General features: G+C 40.5%; 1 protein-coding gene across 4 annotated transcripts in view; it reads right to left on the bottom strand.

The window, feature by feature from the left end:
* Nucleotides 1–22,238, bottom strand: part of DAPP1 (dual adaptor of phosphotyrosine and 3-phosphoinositides 1) — a 57,812-nt gene extending 35,574 nt beyond the window's left edge. For 3 of the 4 annotated variants that reach the window (XM_036914044.2, XM_057502470.1, XM_057502469.1), the window contains exons 1-3: nt 22,022–22,238; nt 6,727–6,849; nt 2,600–2,733 (exon numbers count right to left, since the gene is read on the bottom strand). In XM_036914044.2, coding sequence (XP_036769939.1) covers nt 2,600–2,733; nt 6,727–6,849; nt 22,022–22,122 — 358 coding nt within the window. In that variant the 5' untranslated portion in view covers nt 22,123–22,238. The remainder of the gene's footprint in view (nt 1–2,599; nt 2,734–6,726; nt 6,850–22,021) is intronic. The other variant, XM_036914045.2, reaches the window with a different exon arrangement.
* Nucleotides 22,239–22,781: the final 543 nt, after the last annotated feature.

Genomic DNA, 22,781 nt, shown 5'->3' with positions numbered 1-22,781 from the left:
AGTGCCCTGGCAGGGCTTCATCCATTGTGCAGGCAAATGCTTTCCCTGGTGATGTTTAATAGAACAAAAACTTTAAGGAGAATTTGTACTTCATCTGATGGTGAACAGGAATCATCAGCCTAGAGGTCTGACCACTGGGAGCCAACACCAGGAGTCAATTCTTAAATGAACAAGAAGAGACCGTTTTTTAGAAGGTGGCAACCCAGTTTCCATTCACTGTTCTTCATAGGTCACAGTGTGGACTCCGTGGCTTCTAAGGACATTCTGGGCTTAAAAGTCACCATGACTTCAGCATATTACCTAGTTTCCTGAGGCCTATGACTCCTGGAGGAAGAAAACTGAAACACTCATCTGTGATGGGTTCTTCCCCTTGCGCCCACCCTTGGTGCCCTTCCTCTGGCTGGGACAGATAAGAGGACTCTTTCATAGAGTTAGTGGAATCTACCTCAAGGGCTGAAAGCCTCTAAGTCAGGTACATATCCTTCAACACTAGTAACAGGGGTTCAAATAGCAGCAAATTTCCTGTTGGATAATAAGTAGAACAGTAGAGATGCAATATAGCGGGTAAAAATCTTAGTTTCCTGGGTTTTGTTGCAATAAATAAAATAATTATAGTAGTGATAATGATACAGTACACTTTAGCTTCGGAAAAACTAAAATTGACATCAGGATTACAAATTGTTATAATTTCTAATGCATTAATCATAATCCTTTTTTAGTTAGATTAATGTATTTACAGGGAAGCATGATATTGTCCCAAATTTAATGCCAAGGAAACTTTACAGCACCAAAAATGTTCAACCAGAAAGCAGTGCATTCGTTTTGATCGTAAGGTGATTTGACACCTCTCAGCAGGCAGATTTGCTGTTGTGCATTTTCCCTAACTTGGAGAAAGTCCAGAAAGGAACACAGAAAATGATCGAAGGGGTTGGAAACAGAGTCTAGGAGGAGAGTTTAAAAGGTTGCTGACTTTGGTTGGAGAAAGATGAGAAGTCTGGAAGTTAACAATTATAATGGCTGTGAAGGTTACAAAGAGTTCCTACTCATAGTCATCCATCCATTCATTTGTTCATTTATCCGAAGTGCCATGCACTGTACCAGGAACCGGGGAACACAGAGAAGGACAAAAGAAAGGAAGACAAAACAAAGTCCTTGGCTTCAAAATTCCCTTCTTCATTGCCAGTGATTACAAACTGAATAATATTGAGTGTAGGGTTGGACACAAGTCAAGTAGGAAATAAGAATGAAGTGAAGGGATTTGAAAAATTGAAATGCTTGCAAAAGCCAAAGTAGCAATTAAAATAAATACTTACCTGCCATTTATTTTTTAAAATAAGAACTATGGCTGTTCAAATGGTGAAGTACTTTTAATTGCTGGTTGGGAGAATTTCCATCAGAAAAGAAATTATAGCTTCAATTTTGTAGTTTGGAATATTCTATTATAGGCCTTGCATGGTCAGTATAAAGTAAGGCAAATATTTTGTGGTTTCCATTCTGCTTTTCATGTACGCTGTATGATTCATATCAGGTTCTATCCAGGCCACAGAAGTGGCAGAAAAGGAAAAACCAATGGTGGCATCTCTTCCCACCACAGTGAAGTTAACAAAAAACTGACTGGCCATGTTTACCAAGAAAATGAATATGTGCAATTTCACAGTGACCAGCTATGTTAAGTCTTGAGTTCCTCTTACGCCACGGTTTCTTGGAATTGCCCAACTTCCAAGAACTTCCAAAACTGAGAATTATTATCATTTAGGACATATAAAATTGTGATTCTACATCACAGATACAGTGGTTGTTTTTTACTTACTTTATTTAAGTAAAGACAAACTAGTGTCTAGACAAATAATAAGCAAACAAGACTAACAAGCGAGTATAGACAAGATGATCCAAATACCAAGATAATGTATTCGTTCTTTGTTTCAATTGTTGTTTAACTTGAATTTCTCGTTTGGACTCTAACTTAAATTTTCTGATTGGACTCTAACTACTCAGACAGAAAGTTAGAATTTTCCAGCCATACTTAAGTCCAGTTGAAAAAAGTTATAAGAAACCAAGACAAGAGAAACAAAATTTTATGATGAAATGTAAGAATTTCTCAGGAGAGTAATTTCCAGTCAATATTTTCAATATTCAGTGACCTTGGTAGAAATTTAGGTATGAATTTTATTAATACTGAAAATGATCTTTTATGGGTCTCCCCAGTATGCAAACTGCCTATACCTAAAATTATGAGGAATCAAAGGTTGTTCTTACCTTTGTTCTTTACTGTATATATTATAAAATGAGTAGACCATTTTAAAGAAATTGTGTACTTTTAATCAATCCATTAAATAACATTTTGAGAAAACTACTTTGTACAAAGTAAATTGTTTTCTCTTGAATACTGAATTATGTATTTTATTGTTATATATTATATATTTTTATTATATATATAATTTATTAATGTAGCATATGGACAGTAATTAGAAATATTTGTTTCTAGACATATCCAATTGCATATCATAAGCACATAATTCAAGAGAAGTGACAACTATTTAATTGTCCCTCCTCCTTCCTGACTTCTCATAAGTCAAGTACCTATCTATTCATAACTTACCTGTTTCGCTTCCAATCAAAGGCTGATTTGCAAAATGCTTGACAAAATCCTTCAAAGATGAGAATTCATTAAAGCCAAATTTAAATGAATATCCTGTATATTCAACATGGAAGTGTTTGACAGAGTCTTTGGCTCTGAAAGGAAAAAAAAAGTTTAATATTATTTAACAAATGAATATCTGTTTAGAAGGGAAATATAACCCTAGATATTAGCATCACCATTAACCCTTCTAAAAACTGGAAAGTATGACACAGTCATTGAAACCACTGGGATTTCTTAAATACTCATTTCTTTTGGTAGAATGTGCTCTTCCCAATTTTTTACTCTCATGGAAGACAAGCGACAATTCTCTCTGTGCATTGTCTGACTTCCCAAAAGAGTCCTTGAACATAACCCCCTTGAGGGGCATGAGTTTAAGAAGGGCAGGGAATAAGTAGATAATGGAAATGGCAGGTCACACTCATCCCAAATTCTCCTCTGTCCTTGGCCCTCCTTCCTTCCTTGCTGGGACTCAGCGCAAACTCTGCTTAATTGGTTACATGACCCCAGCCTTTACCTCCCATGCCCGTTCCACTGCCTACTGATTAAAATATCAAATTTCCTGTCTTCTCATTTTCCACCTCATTCTTGGAAAGGGGCAGAACATTAAATAAATCATATATATATATATATATATATACATACACACACACACTTATATATACATAAATGTATATATAAACTTTATATGTCTAAATATATATATATTAGATATACAATGTTATGTATATACATGTTTTTAAAATTTGAATCCCACTATTCCTCTCTTCTTTATGCAAGGCAAGAGCTAACTTTAACATGCATCAGAAATCAGAATCATCTGGAAGACTTGTTAAAATCCAGATTTCTCTGGACCCTACCCCCTGAATTCCTGATTCCATAGGTCCAGGGTGTGACCCAAGAATGTGCCTTCCTCACATGTTCTCAGGCACTGCTACTGGCCGGGGGAACACACCGTGGGAACTGCTGCTCTCCTCAAGTCCGACCAGACCTGCAGTTCTCCTAGGTGTTTCCCCTTTGTCCCTCAGCTCATACAGTTCCCTTCACCTGCCACATCTTCCCCTTTGTTTCTGATCAAGTGTTGGTGCAAATACCACCTACTCTGTGAAGTGTTGCATGTTACATACAGCTCGAGTTACTTGTTTTTTCCCTTCTCAGCAGCCCAAGTATTTATCATACTTTCTTTCATATCATTTACTGAACTCTCCTTTGTAGTGAGGTATTTGTATATCTCGTGTTGCCCCTGTGAGGCTATACTTGCTGAAGGCAAGGTCTTGGAATCTTCTGCCCTTATCAAACTGGTTGGCATAGAGTGGATGCTCTTAAGTATTTATTATTAAGGGAATGAATGAATGAATGAATGAATAAAAACAGTCATTCTCTTTAACTGGTGTGTGGTTCCTGTTACCTCTGCTGGTGGTTGTTCTTTTAAAAAGCATTTCCAAGTGCTTGTAATGGAAGTTAATACCTTATATGTAAATTTTTATATAGACATAATATATATATACCATCTATTTGTAAGGAGCTCTGATCTGCTTGTTCAGATGACACACACATAGGCGAAAAGTTAACATTCTTTGATCCAATAATACTATGGGTTTGTTTGAGATTTTGGGAGACCCATGCAATAAAGAATCTACAGCCTAACCACTTGATAAGCCTTTAATATTTGCTGTCAGTCAGAGAAAGCACAATTCCTGCTTCCAGCCAAACAGAATTCCATTTTTTATTAAATTTCTCCAAAATGGAAAAGCAAATGCCAAATGATTTCCCTCATTTGTGGAGTATAACAATGAAGCAAAACTGAAGGAACAAAATGGCAGCAGACTCAGAGACTCCAAGAATGAACTATTGGTTACCAAAAAGGAGGGGTGTGGGAGGGTGGTTGGGGAGGGAGGGAAAAGGGGATTGAGGGGTCTTATGTTTAGAACACATGGTGTGGGGAATCACACAGAGAACAGTGTAGCACAGAGAAGGCACATAGTGGATCTGTGGACAGTGACTGCATTGGAGTATGGGTAGGGACTTGATAATATGGTAAATGTAGTAACCACATTGTTTTTCATGTGAAACCTTCATAAGAGTGTATATCAATCATGCCTTAATAAAAATAAGTAAAAGATAATAATAAATTTCTCCAAAATGTTACTTAGAAAATTTGTAAATAAAATACAGCAGAGTAACATTTGAAAAATGTTAATGAATATTTTTCTTCTCTGTGACCCTCTTATTTACTCCATTTCCTATTCCCTTTAAAGAAGGCCCGTAGGTTTGCACTATCACACTAGCACCACAGACTTGTATAGGAATGGAAGGTGTGGTAAGGAAGCCTTCCAACACAGCCCCGAGATTCTCAGCCCCCGGAGCCTGTACACCTTTTCCCAAATATTCAGAAAAATGCTGATGTAGATGCTGCTGTGAAGTATTTTGCAGGTAATAAAGGCCCCAAATCAGTTTACCTTAAAATAGGGAGAAGACTAGGCTAGGCCTAACCTAATCATGTGAGAGTTTGGGTAAAAGCAGAGCTTTTTCTGGCTGGTGGCAGGAGATCAGAGAGACATGCTCTGGCTGGCTTAGAAGAAAGCAAACCTCCACTTTGTGAACTGTTCTATGGGCGGGGGGCAGAGGGGGACACCCAGTAAGGGACTGCAGGTGGCCCTTAGGAGCTGGGAGTGGTCCCTGGCCAATAGCTATATGGAAAATGGGGAGCTCAGTCCTACACCAGCAAGGAATTGACTGAAAAGGAATGAAAAGGAAAGGAGAGCACGAAGGACAAGGACACAGCCCTCGAGAAGCCACAGCCTTGGCCAGCACCTTTATTTCAGCATGTAGGAGCCCTACCAGAGAATCCAGCCACATCGAGCCTAGACTTCTGACATACGGAAACTGTGAGATAGTCAATTTATGTTGTATTAAGCCACTAAGTTTTGAGGTAATTTTGTTATACAGCAGAGAAAATACAGATGGTCCCCAAGACCAAAGAGAAGATAAGAGAATTTATTAATTCTTGGCTTTTGAGCTCATAGAAGCCTGCCATCAACTGTTTAGGGAAACAATTTTGTAGCCAATTTTTCCCCTTATCAGAGAAAAAGGAGCTTTAAAAACAAAACAACAAAAACCCCTGTTGCTAAGCTGATGGAAAAGAGGATTTAGGGAGATGGGAGTGTAGCTGTTGCAGCTGAGTTAGTGATGAGGAGGCCTGTACCACATGAAGCAGGAAAGAAAAGAGAGAGGTTCTTGTGCCAGGTCATTGCGAAGGACTGCGACTTGAAGGGAACCTGCACCGTCAGAACAGACATAAAACAGTAATGGTTTGAGGTTAATGGGTGGGTGGCCCAGGCAATTTCAGGGAGTCCTCACATTCCAGTCTAAGCCAAGGGTAAGTCCCCAAGAAGCCAAAAAGACTTGCTACATGCCCGCGGAAGCCTGGGTGACAGATGCTGGCCGAGACCCACCAGCTATCCCTGACTTTCATATGGCTGGTCAACTTCTCTGAGAGAGAGGTCAGCCAGGAGGAAGGTGGACAGTCAATGTTCAGAGCTGCGTGTACCTCGTAGGGACTAGATTAATTTTCTTAACATTCAGGGGAAATGGAGCCTTTGGAAAGAACATCAGTCCATTTATATAACAAAATTAAAACTTGTATTATTGTCTGCTTGAGTTTGTGATTATAAAAGTTGCACAGCCACCAATCATTCTGATTTTCCCAAGGAAGCAAGGCATATTAAAAGGGCGCTGGGCTAAGTTTCAGGGGCTTGGACTGTGGCACCGCTTCTATCAGTGATTTATTGCATACAAGAAACTTGACCACTTCAAGTTTCAGTTTCTTCATCAGTCAAGCAAGAGGTTTGGATTAAACAATGCACAAAGTCTCTTTAGGCTCTGACATTGTTTCCTTGCTTGGAAAATGAAGGAGCAACAATGCTTTTTACAGTCTCACCATTCCGAGCTTGGAATCCTTGGACCTGCTGTTCTAACAGGAGTCAAAAGAATTTTATTACCTGGCAATTTGAGTGTGATGATGAAGTAAGTGCCTTTGAAAGTAAGAGATGGGATCATGTTGAATTCAGAGTTCTTAAGCATCTTACCTGACAGAGAGAGAGTACAGCCCGGTCTTTTCATTGCTGTCCCTCAGAAGGTAGCTGCCGTCACATCCATTTGAGAGGAGAAGGGCCTCGGCCGCGTGGCGTGTGAGGTCGCCGTGATACCACCTGGGGAGGAGAGAGCCGCGCTTTCGCTCAGGACAAACCGCAGGGGGGCTCTTCCTTCCCTGGGTTTTCCTCTCAGAGATTACCTCAGCAACAGTCTCCATCATGGATAGCCCAGAGACCAAGCTCTCCGCCAAAACATTAGAACAAGGAAATGGGGGCCATGGCTGGAGGGGACAGCAGAGAGTCTTGGCTAATAGCAGAGTGTTAGGGGTTGAATTGTGTCCTGAAAATTCATGTTGAAGTCCTAACCCCCCGTACCTGAGAATGTGACCTTGTTTGGAGTCACGTTAGCAAGTGATAATGAGGTCATTAGAATGGGCCCTAATCCAATATGACTGGTGTCCTCTTGTAAAACGGGGACCTTTGGAGAGAGATTTGCAAACAGGGAGAACGCCATGTGAAGGTGAAGGCAGACGTCTACAGGTCAGAGAGGGTGGGGAAAAGATCCCCCTACCCCAGCCCCAACCCTGAGAGGAACCAACCCCAAAGACACCTTGATTGCAGGCTTCTGTCCTCCAGGACTGCTGTGTAGCCACTTATTCTGTGGTCCATTGTCAGGGCAGGCCCTAGCGAGCCAGCATGCAATATTACTTTGCAAAGCTTTTAAAACTCCAAGTCAAAAATAACTAGTAAGTATAGACTTTGGCCAAGTGTTTCTTTCTTTTGGTCTCTCTCCTTCTTTCACTGTCTTTTCCAAGTGTGATCTCACCTTTTGCGTGTGGGAAACCCCTGAGTTATTATGCCAGAGCTCATTGCCACGAGTGAAGTGAAGCTGAACACAAGGAGCACAGAGCATCTCACCCTGAGATGCAAGCCCCATAGAATATTGTTTCAGCAGGACAAATATTTGAAGAGCTGGGGAGGTCCCAAGGAGATACAAATTGATCTGTGTGCTGCTAAATAAAGTTTGTTTTAGAAAAGATAACATATATCTGCGGTACAAGAAAAAACATATAAATTGTTCCAAAGAAGTCGCCTCCATAGAAGTGAAAATAAAGCTTTTTCTCACCCTTATTCCTTAGTCCTCCTGTTCCCTTCCCAAGAGAACACCGGTGTTAACCATTTTCCTGTGTTTCCTCCTGAGAGATATCCTACGAATCTAGAGCCATTTGGGTGTGTCTCGCCCTTTCTTAATTCTGAGGAAATAAGACCATTCTAGGCACACTGCTGTTTCCCTTAATGGCAGATTTGTCACATTCTTTTTGGTGACTTGGCAGAGGTACCTCAGGGTGGTCATTCAGACGGAGGTCCCTACAGTCAGTTTGTCTGGGTCCCTGTCCAGGGGCTTTCTCTTACTAGCTGTTCAACCTTGGACAAGTTGCATTACCAACTGGACCCTCAGTTTTCTCAGCTCTAAAATGGGGTTTATAATAGCTGTACCCTGTGGGCCAGTTGTGAGTACCATTCACATTAACACACCTGAAATGATTCAAACAGGCCTGGCAAACAGCAGAACTTAGTACACATTAGTTATTATGAAGCTATTGAGATCCACAAAGCCATACTATGTGATGTTTCTTCTGTGGTCTGATTTTCTTGTTGCTCAAATATAATTTTATATTAGTTTCCATTTATTGCAGATAACAGCTGTATTTCTTTTCAATGAGATCTGAAGTCTGTGTTTAAAGCATTTATAGAATTCTTCTGATAATTATAGTTTGATGGCAGTTTTCACTAGGAACTTTTTATGGTAATCTTTTATAAACTATATTTAATTAACCAATAATGAATGCTTCAGTATAAAGCAAGAAGAACCATACTGTGCTCCAGTTGGAACATCTCAGTCAGTGTTAATTCGAGATGGCAGCTAGGGTGAGTCAACATTGCTCTCTCTTGGGTTTGATGGGGTCCTGGGCCTGGACAAACCTAAGACAGAGCCTGCCAGGCAGCCGGCCACACTTGGTGATGTTTGTGGAACAATAAAGATCCTCATTCCCCAAACAGCTGTACCACAAATACTTGAACTTCCTTTTTTAATTGAGTTAAGCATTTCTTTTCTAGAAAACTTTGGTGAGCATATCTTCCAGAGAAGTAACTGCAGGTCCAAATAACCCAATATAGCCTTTGCAGGAATATGCCCACCTTCATTAAGGATGGTTCAAGATTGTGTTCATAAAGAGCTAATGGTTGAAAATATAGTGAAGTCAGTGATTTTTCCATAATCAACCTTCTTTACTGCTGATCATTCAGCTTCATAAACCTTTATTTATTAAGCTTCAAATCTGCCAGAGCATTGTGTAAGCAGTGTACAAGGCAGGTCAAAGGGAACACACATGGAAAAGCCCCAGGCTGCACTTTCAGAAACCATTCAGGAGAATAAGACAAGTGTTTTGCAAACTATACACAGGAGAGTGAAGTATGCAAACAAGGTTCCAGGAAGAAAGCTCAACACCGCTCCTACAGAGGCCAACACCTAAGGAGGCCTAGAAGGACACGGACATTATATTTAAAGTGTGTTATTTTTTCTGATTCTAAAGCATATATACCGAAAATTAAAGTATATATGCATACAAAAGAGAAAGTTAAAGTCTTTCACATAAGAGGAAACATGTATTTAGTCTCACCACCAATAATATAGTATCACTGCCAATAAGAAAAATGAAAATCAAAACAACAATATGATATGTTCTTTATCCACCAGAATGGCTAATACTGAAGAGTTAAGCAGTATTAAGCATTGGAGAATACAGTTTTTTCATATTTGGGGGCAATAAATATTGTCACCCTCTGTTAATAGGGGTGTACGTTGGAGGGGAATTTAGCACACTTGATGTAACTGAGCATGCACATGTGACCAGCAATTCCACTTCTTGTGTCTGCCTAGTGAAACACACAGAAACAGAAAGAAATGTGAACAAAGGTGTTTACTACAGACTTATTGTGAGGGTAAAAATTTGGAGGCATCCTAAATAGCCACCAATAGAGACATAGTAAATTGAGTGCTCATAGGATGAGATTATGTAAAAACTGGACCAAAAGTATTTGAAAAGGTGTGAGAGCATTCTTAATTCCCTAATGATAAGGACAGGATGTTGGGTGCTACCAGCATTTAAGGAGGGGTGCCAGGAATGCTTAACATCTGACAAGAGGGATGCAATCCTGAACAGCTGAGAACTGCCCGCTCAGTCAATCGCACCCCCACCAAGAAACCCTGAGGATGTTTGTGTACACCACATCAAAGTTGATAGATCCCAAAACAGACTGTTAAGTCGGAGGAACTAGTGGCAGGTACAGCATGATATCACTTAGTTTTAAAAAATGTTGCCCTCCCTCCAAACAGCACACACATTTACATATGAAGCTATGTAAAAGCATAAAATGAAAGTCTGAAAAAAATATAGCCCAAATTCATAAGCATAAGTATGGTTTCCTTAAGGAAAGGAATCAGGATTGAAGGTGTTAAGACTTTAGCTAGATCAGATTTTCCTAATTAGCTTGTTCTTATGAAAAAATAATAGATTCTTATATGAACTGGGTAACTAAAATTTGAAAAATACAAAAGAGCTACTTTCCTCCTTAATGTGCCCTCCAGAGATAACCCTTTCACTTATTTCAAATCTTCTCTTTCACTTATTCAGCTACTGTTTATTGAACACTGCAACTGACCTAGACCTAGCATTGGGTGGACAGAGAGAGACAGAGAGAGATAGACAGGGAGGGAGGAGGCTTTTTCTCTGTTAAGTCTGGTGGGGTTTAGAGGGGCAAGCTTTCAGGGAGGTAGTCCTTGGGAGGGAATGACAGGAGTGAAGGCAGAGAAGCAAGAGAATGGCAGGTGTCTGTAGGGTTAGAGCACTGCACATGGCGTGAGTTATTCAGGGTGACTGGGAGGGTGAAGCTGGGGAAGATCAGGGCTGCGTTTTTTACAGAACTGGATATGACAGTTCCTTGGCTGATGGCTCTTCTTACAGCTTAATGTGCATATGCAGTAGCTCATTACAGAGTCCCAATCACATGGGCCTAAAGGTCCTGTGACTGGAACTGTCTTGTAAAATTTTTTCATTTTGTTACTCTGATTATTAGGAGAAAGTCAGATTTTAAGGGGACCTGCAGCTTGCAAAATTTGGAAGTCTCTTTAAGAAAATTAATATAAACTTACAAAAAGTAAGAAAAGAATAACTATTTAGAATGTGAAATCACAAAAAATTACAAATTGAAAAAGCTAACAGATATCACATCACAAAACTGAGAAAAATATTTTCACTAATTACAGGGTGATCATAAATATTCTGTGGGTTGATGACATTTATTACCTACATGGTGATTATAAAAGACATATGCTTTTATTTTTTTTTAATTAAACAATTATTAATGTTTGACTTAGTAAAAACAAAGCCACATATAATCCCCCAACACAACCATCAGCTTGGTTTAGAATTCTTTAATTTTTTACAGTGGGAGAATGAAGTCTAAACCCGAACAGGACTCCTCTCCACTCTTTGCCTGCATATTGCTAATGACGGGGAACTCACTACTTTGTAGGCGAGCTCATTCCGTACTTCCATGACTGATGGACAGAAAACTGTAACCTTTCTGCTGTACAGCTCTCAACAGTTGGTCCCAGCGCTACTTCTTGGAGTTATATAGATGATACTTCAAGCAAATAATTAAAAGCATTTAAAAAGTACTCTTTCTTCTCTCCATCATCTTCAACTTCTCCTTTATGACAGGCTCTTGGCTCCTTTACCACCCAGGGAACTTATGGCCTCTGAGTACCTTCCAAAATGTTTAAATCTTTCTTAAAGATAAGATCTGACATGTGAAATAAAACTGCCCAGGATCCCCCTCGTTCTGGCTCCTGGGTGCACATGAAGGCCACCCAAGGTTGTGTTAGGTTCTGACAGTTACATCACCTGCTGAGTCACATGAACCTGCTGTTGAGTCAAACTCCCAATAAGTCATTTTCCTCTGCTGCTCTGTCACTCTCTCACAGCTGCATTAGGAGGGCAATGTTTTTAGAATTTCGAGTAATAAGAAATCTGTTTATTTCCGGGAAATGCCAAGAGAAAATAAATGCTAATAAGCAGCTCACTTTGTTCACAAACACCTATGTCACGTCAGTGAGAATTCGGTGCAGAGAGACTCTGCCTCTCTCTCCGGCCATTTCCCTGGCTAGCCCACCTGCTCCTACTGCTCACTTCTTTGCTGTGTGACCCCACACAACTTGCTACCTCAGTTCTCTTGTCTGTCAGTGTGGCTAATAATACTACCTAGTGAGAAAACCCTCTTATTTTCACATGGAGGAACACTGCCCTCTTTTAACTTTTTATATGATTCATTAACTCTTGCAGAACAGAACAAGATACCAGATTTGCTAATTATACAACATAGTATGAATACGCCAACATATTATGTGGGAATACTTTGGAATAAGGTTCATTTTCCTGTAACTAAAAAAAAGACACTTTTGTTCTCATTTTTCCTGAAGAAGTAAAAAGGAGTAAGGAACTCCCATTTATAACAGTACATTCAAAGCAATGTTACATTCTTTTTTCCCCTCAAGGCCCAGACATCACCATAATTATGCCTAAAAGCTAATAGAGAAACCAGAGTAGAGACTTCAAGTTTCAAAAGAGTATTTATACTGAGTTATGAGATTACCAAAAACAGCAGTTGACCTTGAAGGAAACAGTGGTGTTATCCCTTCCATGATACAGTAACAAATTCAGAAACACCCACTCACTGAAGAATTTTCAGAGTTGCCTTCTCAGTAAGGTACAGGAAATAAGTGCAACCCACAGAGAAAGCTGACAAGCTAGATCCAGAAAGCTGGTCCTCAGTTCAGCCTCTTCTCTCACTCCAGTGCCTTTATGTGCTAGAACCTTCTGCAGAATTGCCCCAGCATACTGGGGCCTTCATAATTTCTTATCTCATTGAGTTTTATTGTCATAATTTGCTGATATAAGCTTATATCTCATTTTTCCCTGTCCTTTAAAGGAGAGGCTTTCAAACTTTTGAATTGGCCGTAAAATACATTTTGTATTCCCTCCTTATCCTTATATATACATATATATCCTAAACATACAAAAAAGCCAAAACTTCATTGCCAATAAAGCTGAACAATAAATAATTATAGGAAACCACACTATTCTTTCATCTGTTATTTACTATTTTATTTTCTCTTCTATTTCTTTTTAACAAATGTTTATTGTGACCCACTAACTTGACTTTAAGAACACTAGTGGGTTATACCTGGTGTCTGAAAGATAAGGCAAAGCCTTGCTATTCAGTGCCCTGGGATCTTGTTAGAAATGCACATTCTCAGGCCCCCCTCCACCTGTTGAGTTACAATTTGTATTTATCAAGAGATCAACATGAATGATACACAGTTTAGAGTTTGAGAAGCACAGAGGTAAAGGACTCATGATCCTAAAACATTCATTCATTTCAATAACCTTGACGGCATGAGTTCACAGTGTTTGGTATCTGAAGAGGAGGGCAAAGAGGGCGAAGAAAGTACTAAGTGGCTTTAAAGTATAATGGGGAGGAAAAAAGAAGGATTTGCAGGCTTGCATCATCAGGAAAATTCCCCAGTAGCTGCCATCTTAGTGATATAGAATTATATCCATTAAATTATATAGCAAGGGGAGCTCCTGGGGGTGTAAGGTGGGCTGGAATGATCAGGAACAGCTTCATGAAAGAGGAAGATCATGAGCTGGAGCCTGAAGAATAAATAGGTTTCATTAGGTTGTGAGAGAAAAGGGCGTTCCCACAGGAGCATTGGCATGAGCCGGGCACTGAGGCTGCATGTGCATGGCATACACAGGAGACAGGGTGCCTGGCTGGAACGGAGGGTTCACATTAAGAAGTAATAAAAATATAATGCTGGAAGAACAAGCAGACACAGAAAGCAATCTTGCATGTTAAAACATGAGCCACGCATTCATTTAGATTATATATCTCCTGGAGGGAAATTTCTTAGTAACCCATGTCTGTAAATTATTCATACATTTAATGATATATTCTTCCCCTTCTAGCAAATAGAAGTGGCACAGAACCTAGATTCTGTCTCATCAGTTATAAAAGAGGACATATATTTCAACCCAAAGCAAGAACAGAAACTCCCCCTGATTGTATGAAAGCAGCTAAGAGACCCTGGAGTTGAACAGCCAACAAAGATCTCTTCTTTAGAGAACTTTTTCTTTTTTCTTCATTTTCAAAATTACTTTCACTTTTGAATGACACTGACACACTCCCTGAACTCTCTAGACCAAGGATGGCAGATGTGTGAAGGAGAATGCCACTCCTATTTTTTAAGGCCATGGATGGCATAGCTGATTCATCTGTCTTTTTTCTTGTTCAGCCAATACCTGGCATCAGAATCCTTCTGAACACAATGGTGAGGAAATGTAAGATGAATCTACTGTGCAATCCCATTGTAAGCAATCTTAGCTTGAGTTAATCAGTCCTTAGCATTTGAGTTATTCTGTAGGATTGCTTGGCTATTGATTTCCTTTGTATTCACTGGAGCAGAGGGTTCATGCTAGATACTCTGATTTTGTGAAAAGTAAAGCTCTTAGTCTCTATGCTATCTGAAATCATGGGTGTAGGAAAAGGAAATGCTTCATTAGCTCAAGAGCTATCAGTGCTGCAATTTGTAGTACAGTCGGGCTGTGAAAATATCTAAGACAAGATGGTGCTGTCTATATCAGCATGTTAGGTCCCATATCCACAAATGTGAGCTTATTTTCCCATTGATCATAGTGATGGACTCTATCCAAGTAGAAAGAACCAAGCAGAGGCTTTGCAAAGATTGCGAATTCTAATGAGGCCTCAGAAAGGCGTAGCATGATGCACAGGGGAGGCTAAGGAAAGGCTCATAGGAAAGGTTCACCACAGCCTTTCCAATGAGATGCTTTCTGTGATGGAATCAGCTTGTGTGGCTTCCCATATTGCCATTTTAAATGCCCACAGCTAAATGGCGAGGCCAGCTGCCCCAGGCTTTAGGAAACATCCCTGAGACCCTAATGATGAACGAGGCAGAGTATGTGAGTTTCTGGTCAAACAATGAACTAGAAGTGAGCTCCACGGTTTTTTTGGTAGGAGTCAAGGCTCAGCTAAAGGAAAAGAGGGCTGAAAGGAAAAAAGAGAATTCTGTGGGATTTGGAGACCAGGATAAATCTATTCTTGAAGGAGTCTGAGGAATGAGGCAAGAACTTCTGAGAGAGAGAAACACAGAGAGACAGAGACTCATATTTTAGAGACATACACCAGCACCAAGAGTCAGAGACGTGAAAGGTAAGTGCAGTAGACAGAGAGAAAGGAAGAGGGAGATGTAAAACTTGGAGAGAGAGAAAGACACATGGCTCACACAGGCAGAAGCTCAGAAGCACATGGTGACTTAGGGAACACAGACGCAGGCTGTCAAGGAGATTCAGGATAGAGGGCAGAGAGACCAAAGAGAGGGGAAGACGCAGACCCTCAGAGCCTGACTCAGACAGATCAACACACCCAGGGAGGTTAAAGGCTCGGAGAGACCAGAAGGGCAGAACCACTGGCTGGGGGACGGGGTCGCAGAAGCAGAGGTCCTCTGTCCAGTCCCTGGTCAGGCAGCGGGAATGGCTGCAAGACCGAAAGGGCATCACTGCTCCCCAGAGGCTGAGGCTCAGGGGATGTTTGATTTGGGCTGGGAGCCAAAGCTCAGAGACGACTAGTAAAACTATTTCATGGGTAAGAACAGAACAGCCTTCTCAAGAGGCTCATCTCTGACTGGAAGGAAGCTCGGCTCTACCCTCATTGCTCTTGCAGCAGATACCTCATGAAGTGCTGCTTCCAGGAATTGTCTAGGGACTGTAGTTGCCTTTGTGGGCTGGCACAGGAGATGCAGAGGACCACTTTTGGCAAGCTACATTTATAGGGAAGAGCCCCAAACTTTGGGGGATGAAATAAATACAGACAGATTTTGTTTCATTAGCTATCTCCTCCCTGTTCCAGGATTCAGATGATGCCTCTAACCAATGTCGATTTGTCCCACCAGCAAAAACTTTTGGGTGCAAAACTTTTGAGTGAGTCTGGGGGTACTACATGAAAATCCATCATCAGTGTTGGTCTGAGGGAGGCTGAACACAGGGACCTTGACTTCCAGTCTTGGTTTTGACTGAACTGGGGGCAAGTCAAACATTGGGATATTTGCTCTTTGCCGAGTGGTGGGTTAGGATGGAGCAGACAAAGATGGATAACCCACAGCCCTGCTCCTAAGAAGCTCACTGTCAGCAGGCGTTCACTGTGCTCAGCCAAAGGCAGGTAGCTAAACCTCTTAGTGCCTTAGGCTTGACATCTACAAAATGGTTCTGTTAACTGGGAAATCAAACCAAAATATAGACTCTCTACTGGTGGTGAAGTCCAAACCTGGCAAGGAATAACATGAAACACAAGCAACTTTAGAAACGCATAGTGATAAAGCCAACTAAAACAAATTGGAAGACATTTGTGACATTACAGTTTTCAAACTTTCTTTGATACCATTTGAAAAACTACACAAAAGCAGTAGAATGCATTCTTATTTGGATGTGACTGTGCTTAGCTAATTGGAATTGCTGGCTTCTGTCCCTGAGAGGCAGAGACCCAAACCAACTGAATGAACACTCATTAACTGCTGGGACCTGGGGACTTGGAGGGTCAGAGTCTGGGGGGCTTTTTATTTTCTGAATTCTCATGTGTTTTGCCACTTTTACTCCTTTACTCAAGACACTAGAAAATGTCTTCTGACCTTGACTGACAAAAATCTTATCAGTTTCACGTCCAGTGTTCTCCATGTCCAGTAAACACCTTCCTTCCTGCCATCTGCTTTATCTGGACACTCTTCTGGCCCTCAGCCCTCTCTCCCCTGCATCCTAACTGTATGTGCATGTGCATTCTCTGTCCTTTGCCCAGAACACTCTTCGAGGGGACAACCTTCTTCTTAACTTCAGTATCCACCCCCCAACTGCCTTGCATAATGACATTCAACAGATGGATCTATGAATGAATGGAAAAGTGAATGAGTGAAACAAAGTGGCCCCACTCAATGGAGCACTTGTGTGGACAGATTTCCACAAGTCGAAGGAAGTCACCATCACCCGCAGATGAGCAGAAAACACAACGGAAAAAGGAATTTCACTTGAGTCAAGAAGAGATCAAACTGTATACTAATTGCACACTCTCATACAGCCACAAGAAAATCACCTTCCGTTTTTTCGAATCCAAGATTACAGAATTGGGCCCAGAAGAGGAACAAGCTTTATTGCTCCACTTGGTATCACAGTGCTGTAAACAAGCTCTTTACAGCTTTGACTTTACTACACTTTCCTTATCCTATTCAACTTGTCTAGCCCCCCCCCCAAATGGAATCTACACCAAATTCAATGAAGTTCTGACTAATTAGGATATTGGCCTGGCTCTGTGTTCATGTGCATGTGTATTATGTGAAGAATGTGAAAGAATAATCTCTTATAGTAGTAAAATGCATCAGTCATAGTATCACAAAGCTTTCTTTCTCTTTCTTAGTTTACACTAACATTAATAAATAGTGTTAATATAATAATAAAAGAGAGGTTTGATGGAAATTAGGAAGCTGTATCAGTAGTGGACAAGCATGTGGGAGCAAACCTCCTGGATTTGAAGGTTTATGAGCATGGACCTTAGGCATGGGCTCTGCCCTTCACTTTTCTCATTTGTAAAGGGGGATCAGTTCATGATAGTGTCTACCTCACAATGATTTGTGAAGTTTAGTAAGTCAGATATGCAAAGGGCTTAAAATAGTGCCTGGTATGTGGTGAACACACCATAATTGCCAATTACGATTATTCTAATGTATACTTTCTTTGATCAACTTTGGAGTAAACTGCTAAGCACGTCTCCTGGCTGTACCACTATGAGCTAAACTTAGGATGTTTGTGACTGGGACAGTTAATTTATTTGAAGTCACCCTCATATCTGTGAAACGAGTATAATCATACCATATTGAAAGTGTTATTGTGAAGGCTTCATGATGTAATGATGTAAACAGCAGGGTGCTGGCACTTAACAGGTAGTCAGTGAATGACTTTCACAACAGGAAAGCAACCTGGTTCAGTGGAATGAGCATGGGCTTTGGACCCAGATTCTCTGGGGCATCAGACAACCTGATTTCCCTGCTAATGAGCCTCCTCGTAGGTAAAATTGGAATGACGATAACTTTTGAAGACCAGAGCTAACACATACAAAATGCCTGCCTCATATAAGAACTCATTTTGTTTATTAACATTTATTCCCTGGGTCAGCAAATCACCACCTGAGGGACAATTTTTTGCCAGGGTACATATTTTTGTATGGACTGAGAGCCAAGGATGGATTTACATTGTTAAATGGTTGGGGGGAAAAAAAGAATATTTTATGAAAATTATGAAATTCAAGTTTCATTGTCCCAAAACAACATTTTGTTCAAACATCATCACGGTCATTTGTTTCTGGGTTATCTGTGGCTGTTTTCCCATGACAATGTAGTTACAGCAGAAATCATAAGGCCTGAAAAGCCTAAATATTTATTACCTGGCTCTTTACAAAAAAACCTTGCTGATTCCTTACCTAGTCCAACCTTCTCTTATATGTGAAGGGGTAGAGTTATTAGTGAGGCTTATTTATTTACTTATTTAAATATCCAGAATTTAGAATCTAGTTTGACTCTGGCTTTAGAAATTTAGTTGACTCTAGCCAACGCAGCCAACACTGACACTTTATTATAAAATTTAAGATTTGGGAGAATATATTGGAAAAAAGGAATATTTAATATGTTTCTCACTTGAAGGAATTTGTCCGACTAGCATGTATGACTCTGAATATTTAATTTAGAAATACCTTAAAATATTTTTAGTTTATAGTATCCTTTTTGCATCAATAGTTATTTAGTTGTTGAAAGTATAAACCTTTATACACTTTATACCTTTAGCAACTATACAATTATACTGTTCCTATATTGTCTTGTTAAGACCTTTTGTTATAATCTAAAAAATTGCTGGAATTTTAAATTATTAATTGACTAGCAATTCTATACTAGTTTGTTACTTATGTGATGTCTCCATATCCATTACTTGTTTCATTTCCCCATTGCTTCATTTTGGAAGCGACACCAACAGCCTGACTGTCCTTAGCCCACCTCCTGCTTCTCACCCACCCACCGTTCTCATTCTCCACACCCATCCTCCCTCACCGCCAGCCCCCTCCCCCAGTCCCATGCACCCAAGTAGAATCAAAGCTGAGCACTGATTGCAGATGGGTTTATTTCTCCTTTGCTTTGGACAGATTAATACATTTAGGATGAGAGAAAAATATTTTTATACTGATACTCTATAAATGACACACAGAAATATATCTGAGTTGCTTGATTTAGGCACTTTGGAAAAGAATAAACCTGTGCTCTCAGCAAGTCATGTGTGTCCCTGAAAGGCAAGTTATGGATTTAATAACTTGGGTCAGCGTTTAATTTTCAGAGCTTACATATTCCAGAGCCTGAAGAAAACTAAGGACTAAAGAACAAAGACGGATAGGGTCTGTCTAATTTAACCACCACATTATGTTTTTGTATCTATCAAAAATAAAAAACATAAGAATCTACCTAACTAGTCAAATAACATATTAAAAATAACTAAAAAATTAAGCCACTAAAATTAGTCACCTTTTATCTATAAACTACATTAAATCATTTTGTTTTTATGGTGCTTTTTAAAACTGAATTAATTAGAAGTTTTGGTACAGATCATATGCAACCAGTGACATAGAGTTTCATTTATATTTAAAATTATTCCAGGAGCCATAGGTCATTTTCAAGTTTTCTCAGATATTATGACCTTTCTTAGACATTATTTTATACATATATATATATATATATATATATATATAAGGTATATCAGTGATGTCCTGGAGGAACAAGTACTGGCTCAAGTTCATTATGAAATTTTCAGGAATTTTCCAAGCTGGTTAAACCTTTGGCAGCTTGAAATTGCCTGTGGTAGGACTGTCCACAGCAGTGAAATAGGCAGACTATAGAAGTCAGGGCTGCCTCTCACCCAGGAGGTTTATCAGCACACCACCAAGGATATTTAATAAACCACGCTCCTGAGGGTTCTTATCCAGGGCATGAAAATGTTCTGAGGTTGATTTATGGTGATGATTGTACCACTCTTCAAAGTCACTAAAAATTACTGAACTGTATATTTGAAAATGGTGAGTTTTACAATGTGCAAAATAGACCTCAATAAACCTGTGAAACACAAGGCTTTGAAACCAACAAACAAACATCCACATTTATTAGAAGCTTTAAGACTCAAGTATGTATGCCCAACAAATGAAAAATAAAACCACATTTATTCAGCTCTTCTGATGGATTTGTATTCTGGGCAGTGACTGTTAACCAGGACCTCACTCTGGAATCACTTAGACAGTTTAAAAAGGGAGTGCTCACCCCCTAAGATCCTAAGGTTATTGTCTGGCATAGGGCCTGGGAGGGGATTTCTTAAAACTCCTTGGGTGATTCTAGGGCACAGCCAAGTTTGAGAACCACAACTACATAGAGCAATTTGCCCAGATAAATGCAGCCTGCCTGTCATTACAGAAACCATCTTCAAATGTTTAATACATTTCTAGACCTGAAATAGAGAAGTCTGGACATTAAACATACCACGCAGGGGTGTTTCTAGTTGTTTGCACACGGAGGGAAGACACAGTGGTGCTCTCTTGGCGGGTTGTGAGTGTCCCTCCCTGCCCTGGACTGTGGTGGGGAGAAGGCACCTCTAGCTCAGCCGGTCGGTCCAGCAAGCACCAACACAGTGCAGCCTTAGGGTTATTTAATGAAAGGACCAGAGTTGAACTGCTCCTTTGCCATTTCCCTTCTTTGGGGCTTCTTACCAACAGTGGACTAGGAATATTGATAAGCATATAAAGAATTTTAGTTCAATAATTTAATAAGGCTCAAAGTGAGAGCCCAAGGGTTCAGCAGTAGTGCCTGGGCTTTGTGACACCCATTCTGGATGCTCAGGGGCATTTCACCTTTTCCCTCTGGGGATTCAATCTAGAAGTGATACCCTGAAACTGAATTCCTGATAAAGGAGTTTACTTTATAGAAAATTATAGCTGTTGTATCTGATTTACCTTATGAGGTAGAATTCAATTCTGAGGCCTCAATTTTAAAATCTAAAGACTGGACTTACTGAGAACTTTTACCGTAATAGGACACAAAAAAATACAATCTCTGCAGTCTTAATGCAGAGAGCTTCATCCCTATTTCAGTTTTTCTCTGGTTAAAAACATGGGCTTTGGTGGATTGTGATCCCAGCTTTCCCATTTCCTGATGTGTGACTTAGGCAGGTTATTCAACCCTTCGGTATTTATTTTCTTCCTTTGAAAGATGGAGATGATACCAGTTCCTCTGTCACTGGGTCATAGTGAAGGTTTGTGCTGGTTATTCAGACGGAAGATGCAGGTCCTGCCTGTGGTGAGGCACAGATGTTGAAACCAGCCTCATTGGGATATTCTGGGTGGTTTAGGGCAGAGGTTCAGTTTCTCTAGGAAATCCCCCACTCCCTCCCTCCTTTCATTGAGTCTCCTGATGAGTTGTCCTGTCTGGTCCCTTCTTAAAGACTCCACTTACCTAAACTTATACCCTGTTTGAGGCAGAAATTTTATCCTCTTCCTGACTTGTTAATATTTAAAAGGCTCAAACTTGTCCCTGCATACGTGCATACCTACAAGAGCTCACACAGGCAGTTTCAGGAGAAAGAAATACATACGGACATTACTGCAAGGCACTTCCTCATTTTTTTCTCTTTTGAAAAAGTTCCTCTTCCATACAATAGAGTAGTGTTTCTGTTTGTCTTACCAGCAGTGCTGCTTTCTTACTGTCAGTAGCTTAGGGCTCAAAAAAGCAACACAACTCATATATCCTATTTCTTCCCTTAATCTCAAAGAATGTCCAGCATTTGATTTGTGTCCTATTTTCTCCACCTACCTGTTTTCACATCTGGAAAAATAATATATGCTTGTACAATGCAGTTGGCCCCAAGCAGGAAGATAACTAACAGACATAATGAGTAAAGTGGAAAGGATAGCAGATCGAGGTGGCAGAGGACTAAAGATAAATCACTCGGCAGAGTGAGCATTGGGGTGGCGCGGGGAGCTGATGTTTACCCAACAAGCACTTTGAAAAGGGTATCGGCTCTCTTACCCCAAATCCTGGAGTGGTTCAGCTTCTCCGTCTGATCTGCTCCACAGATCTGAAGGATCTTGGGCTCTCATCTTCCCTTCTACAGATTCTGCTCTGCCCATTCGCGCTCCTCACGTCTGCTAAGCCCCTGCCAGGTGCTATGGGGAGGAGGCAGAGAGAAAAAGGCTTCCTGCTCCTCACACTCTCCTCTGAGAGAGAAGCCAGCTGTGGCTGTGAGTCTTCAACCAGCAAGGAAGTGAAACCTGGTGACCCCTCCCACTGACACTCACCACCCTGGCCCTCAGGCACTGGCTGGAGTGTGTGTCAGCCATGAAACATGCACACGTAGGGAGCTACCTCCCAGGTCATCCACACTGCATCACAATTTCTATCAAAGGAGATAAAGATGAAACCACTCCAACTGGGATTGGACTATTAATTCAAACTCTGCTCGTGGGGCTATAGTTTCGCCTTAGCGCCTCCACTTTGTATAGGAGGGTGCAAGCACCCCACCTTCTGTCTCACCCACCCACATAAGGATCTCCGAGGAAGCTTCTCTATCAGGAACATCTTCACAGTGGGTAAAGAAATCAGAATCAAACCACAAGCTTCCATCTTGAAGTCTGGTGTTTGGCACTTTCTCAATATTTCTGCTTCAACTACCCAAGCTTGCCAACATGCCCTTGTTATTCAGGCTGGCACAATTCAGAGACAGTTATTGTTTCCTCCATGGAGGGAAGGATTAGGTTAGAAGAAAGGCAGAAGCAGCTGTATGGGGCCA

This window comes from Manis pentadactyla, chromosome 5, assembly GCF_030020395.1.
Source record: "Manis pentadactyla isolate mManPen7 chromosome 5, mManPen7.hap1, whole genome shotgun sequence".
NCBI lineage: Eukaryota > Metazoa > Chordata > Mammalia > Pholidota > Manidae > Manis > Manis pentadactyla.
This window is presented reverse-complemented; position numbering and strand designations above follow the sequence as displayed.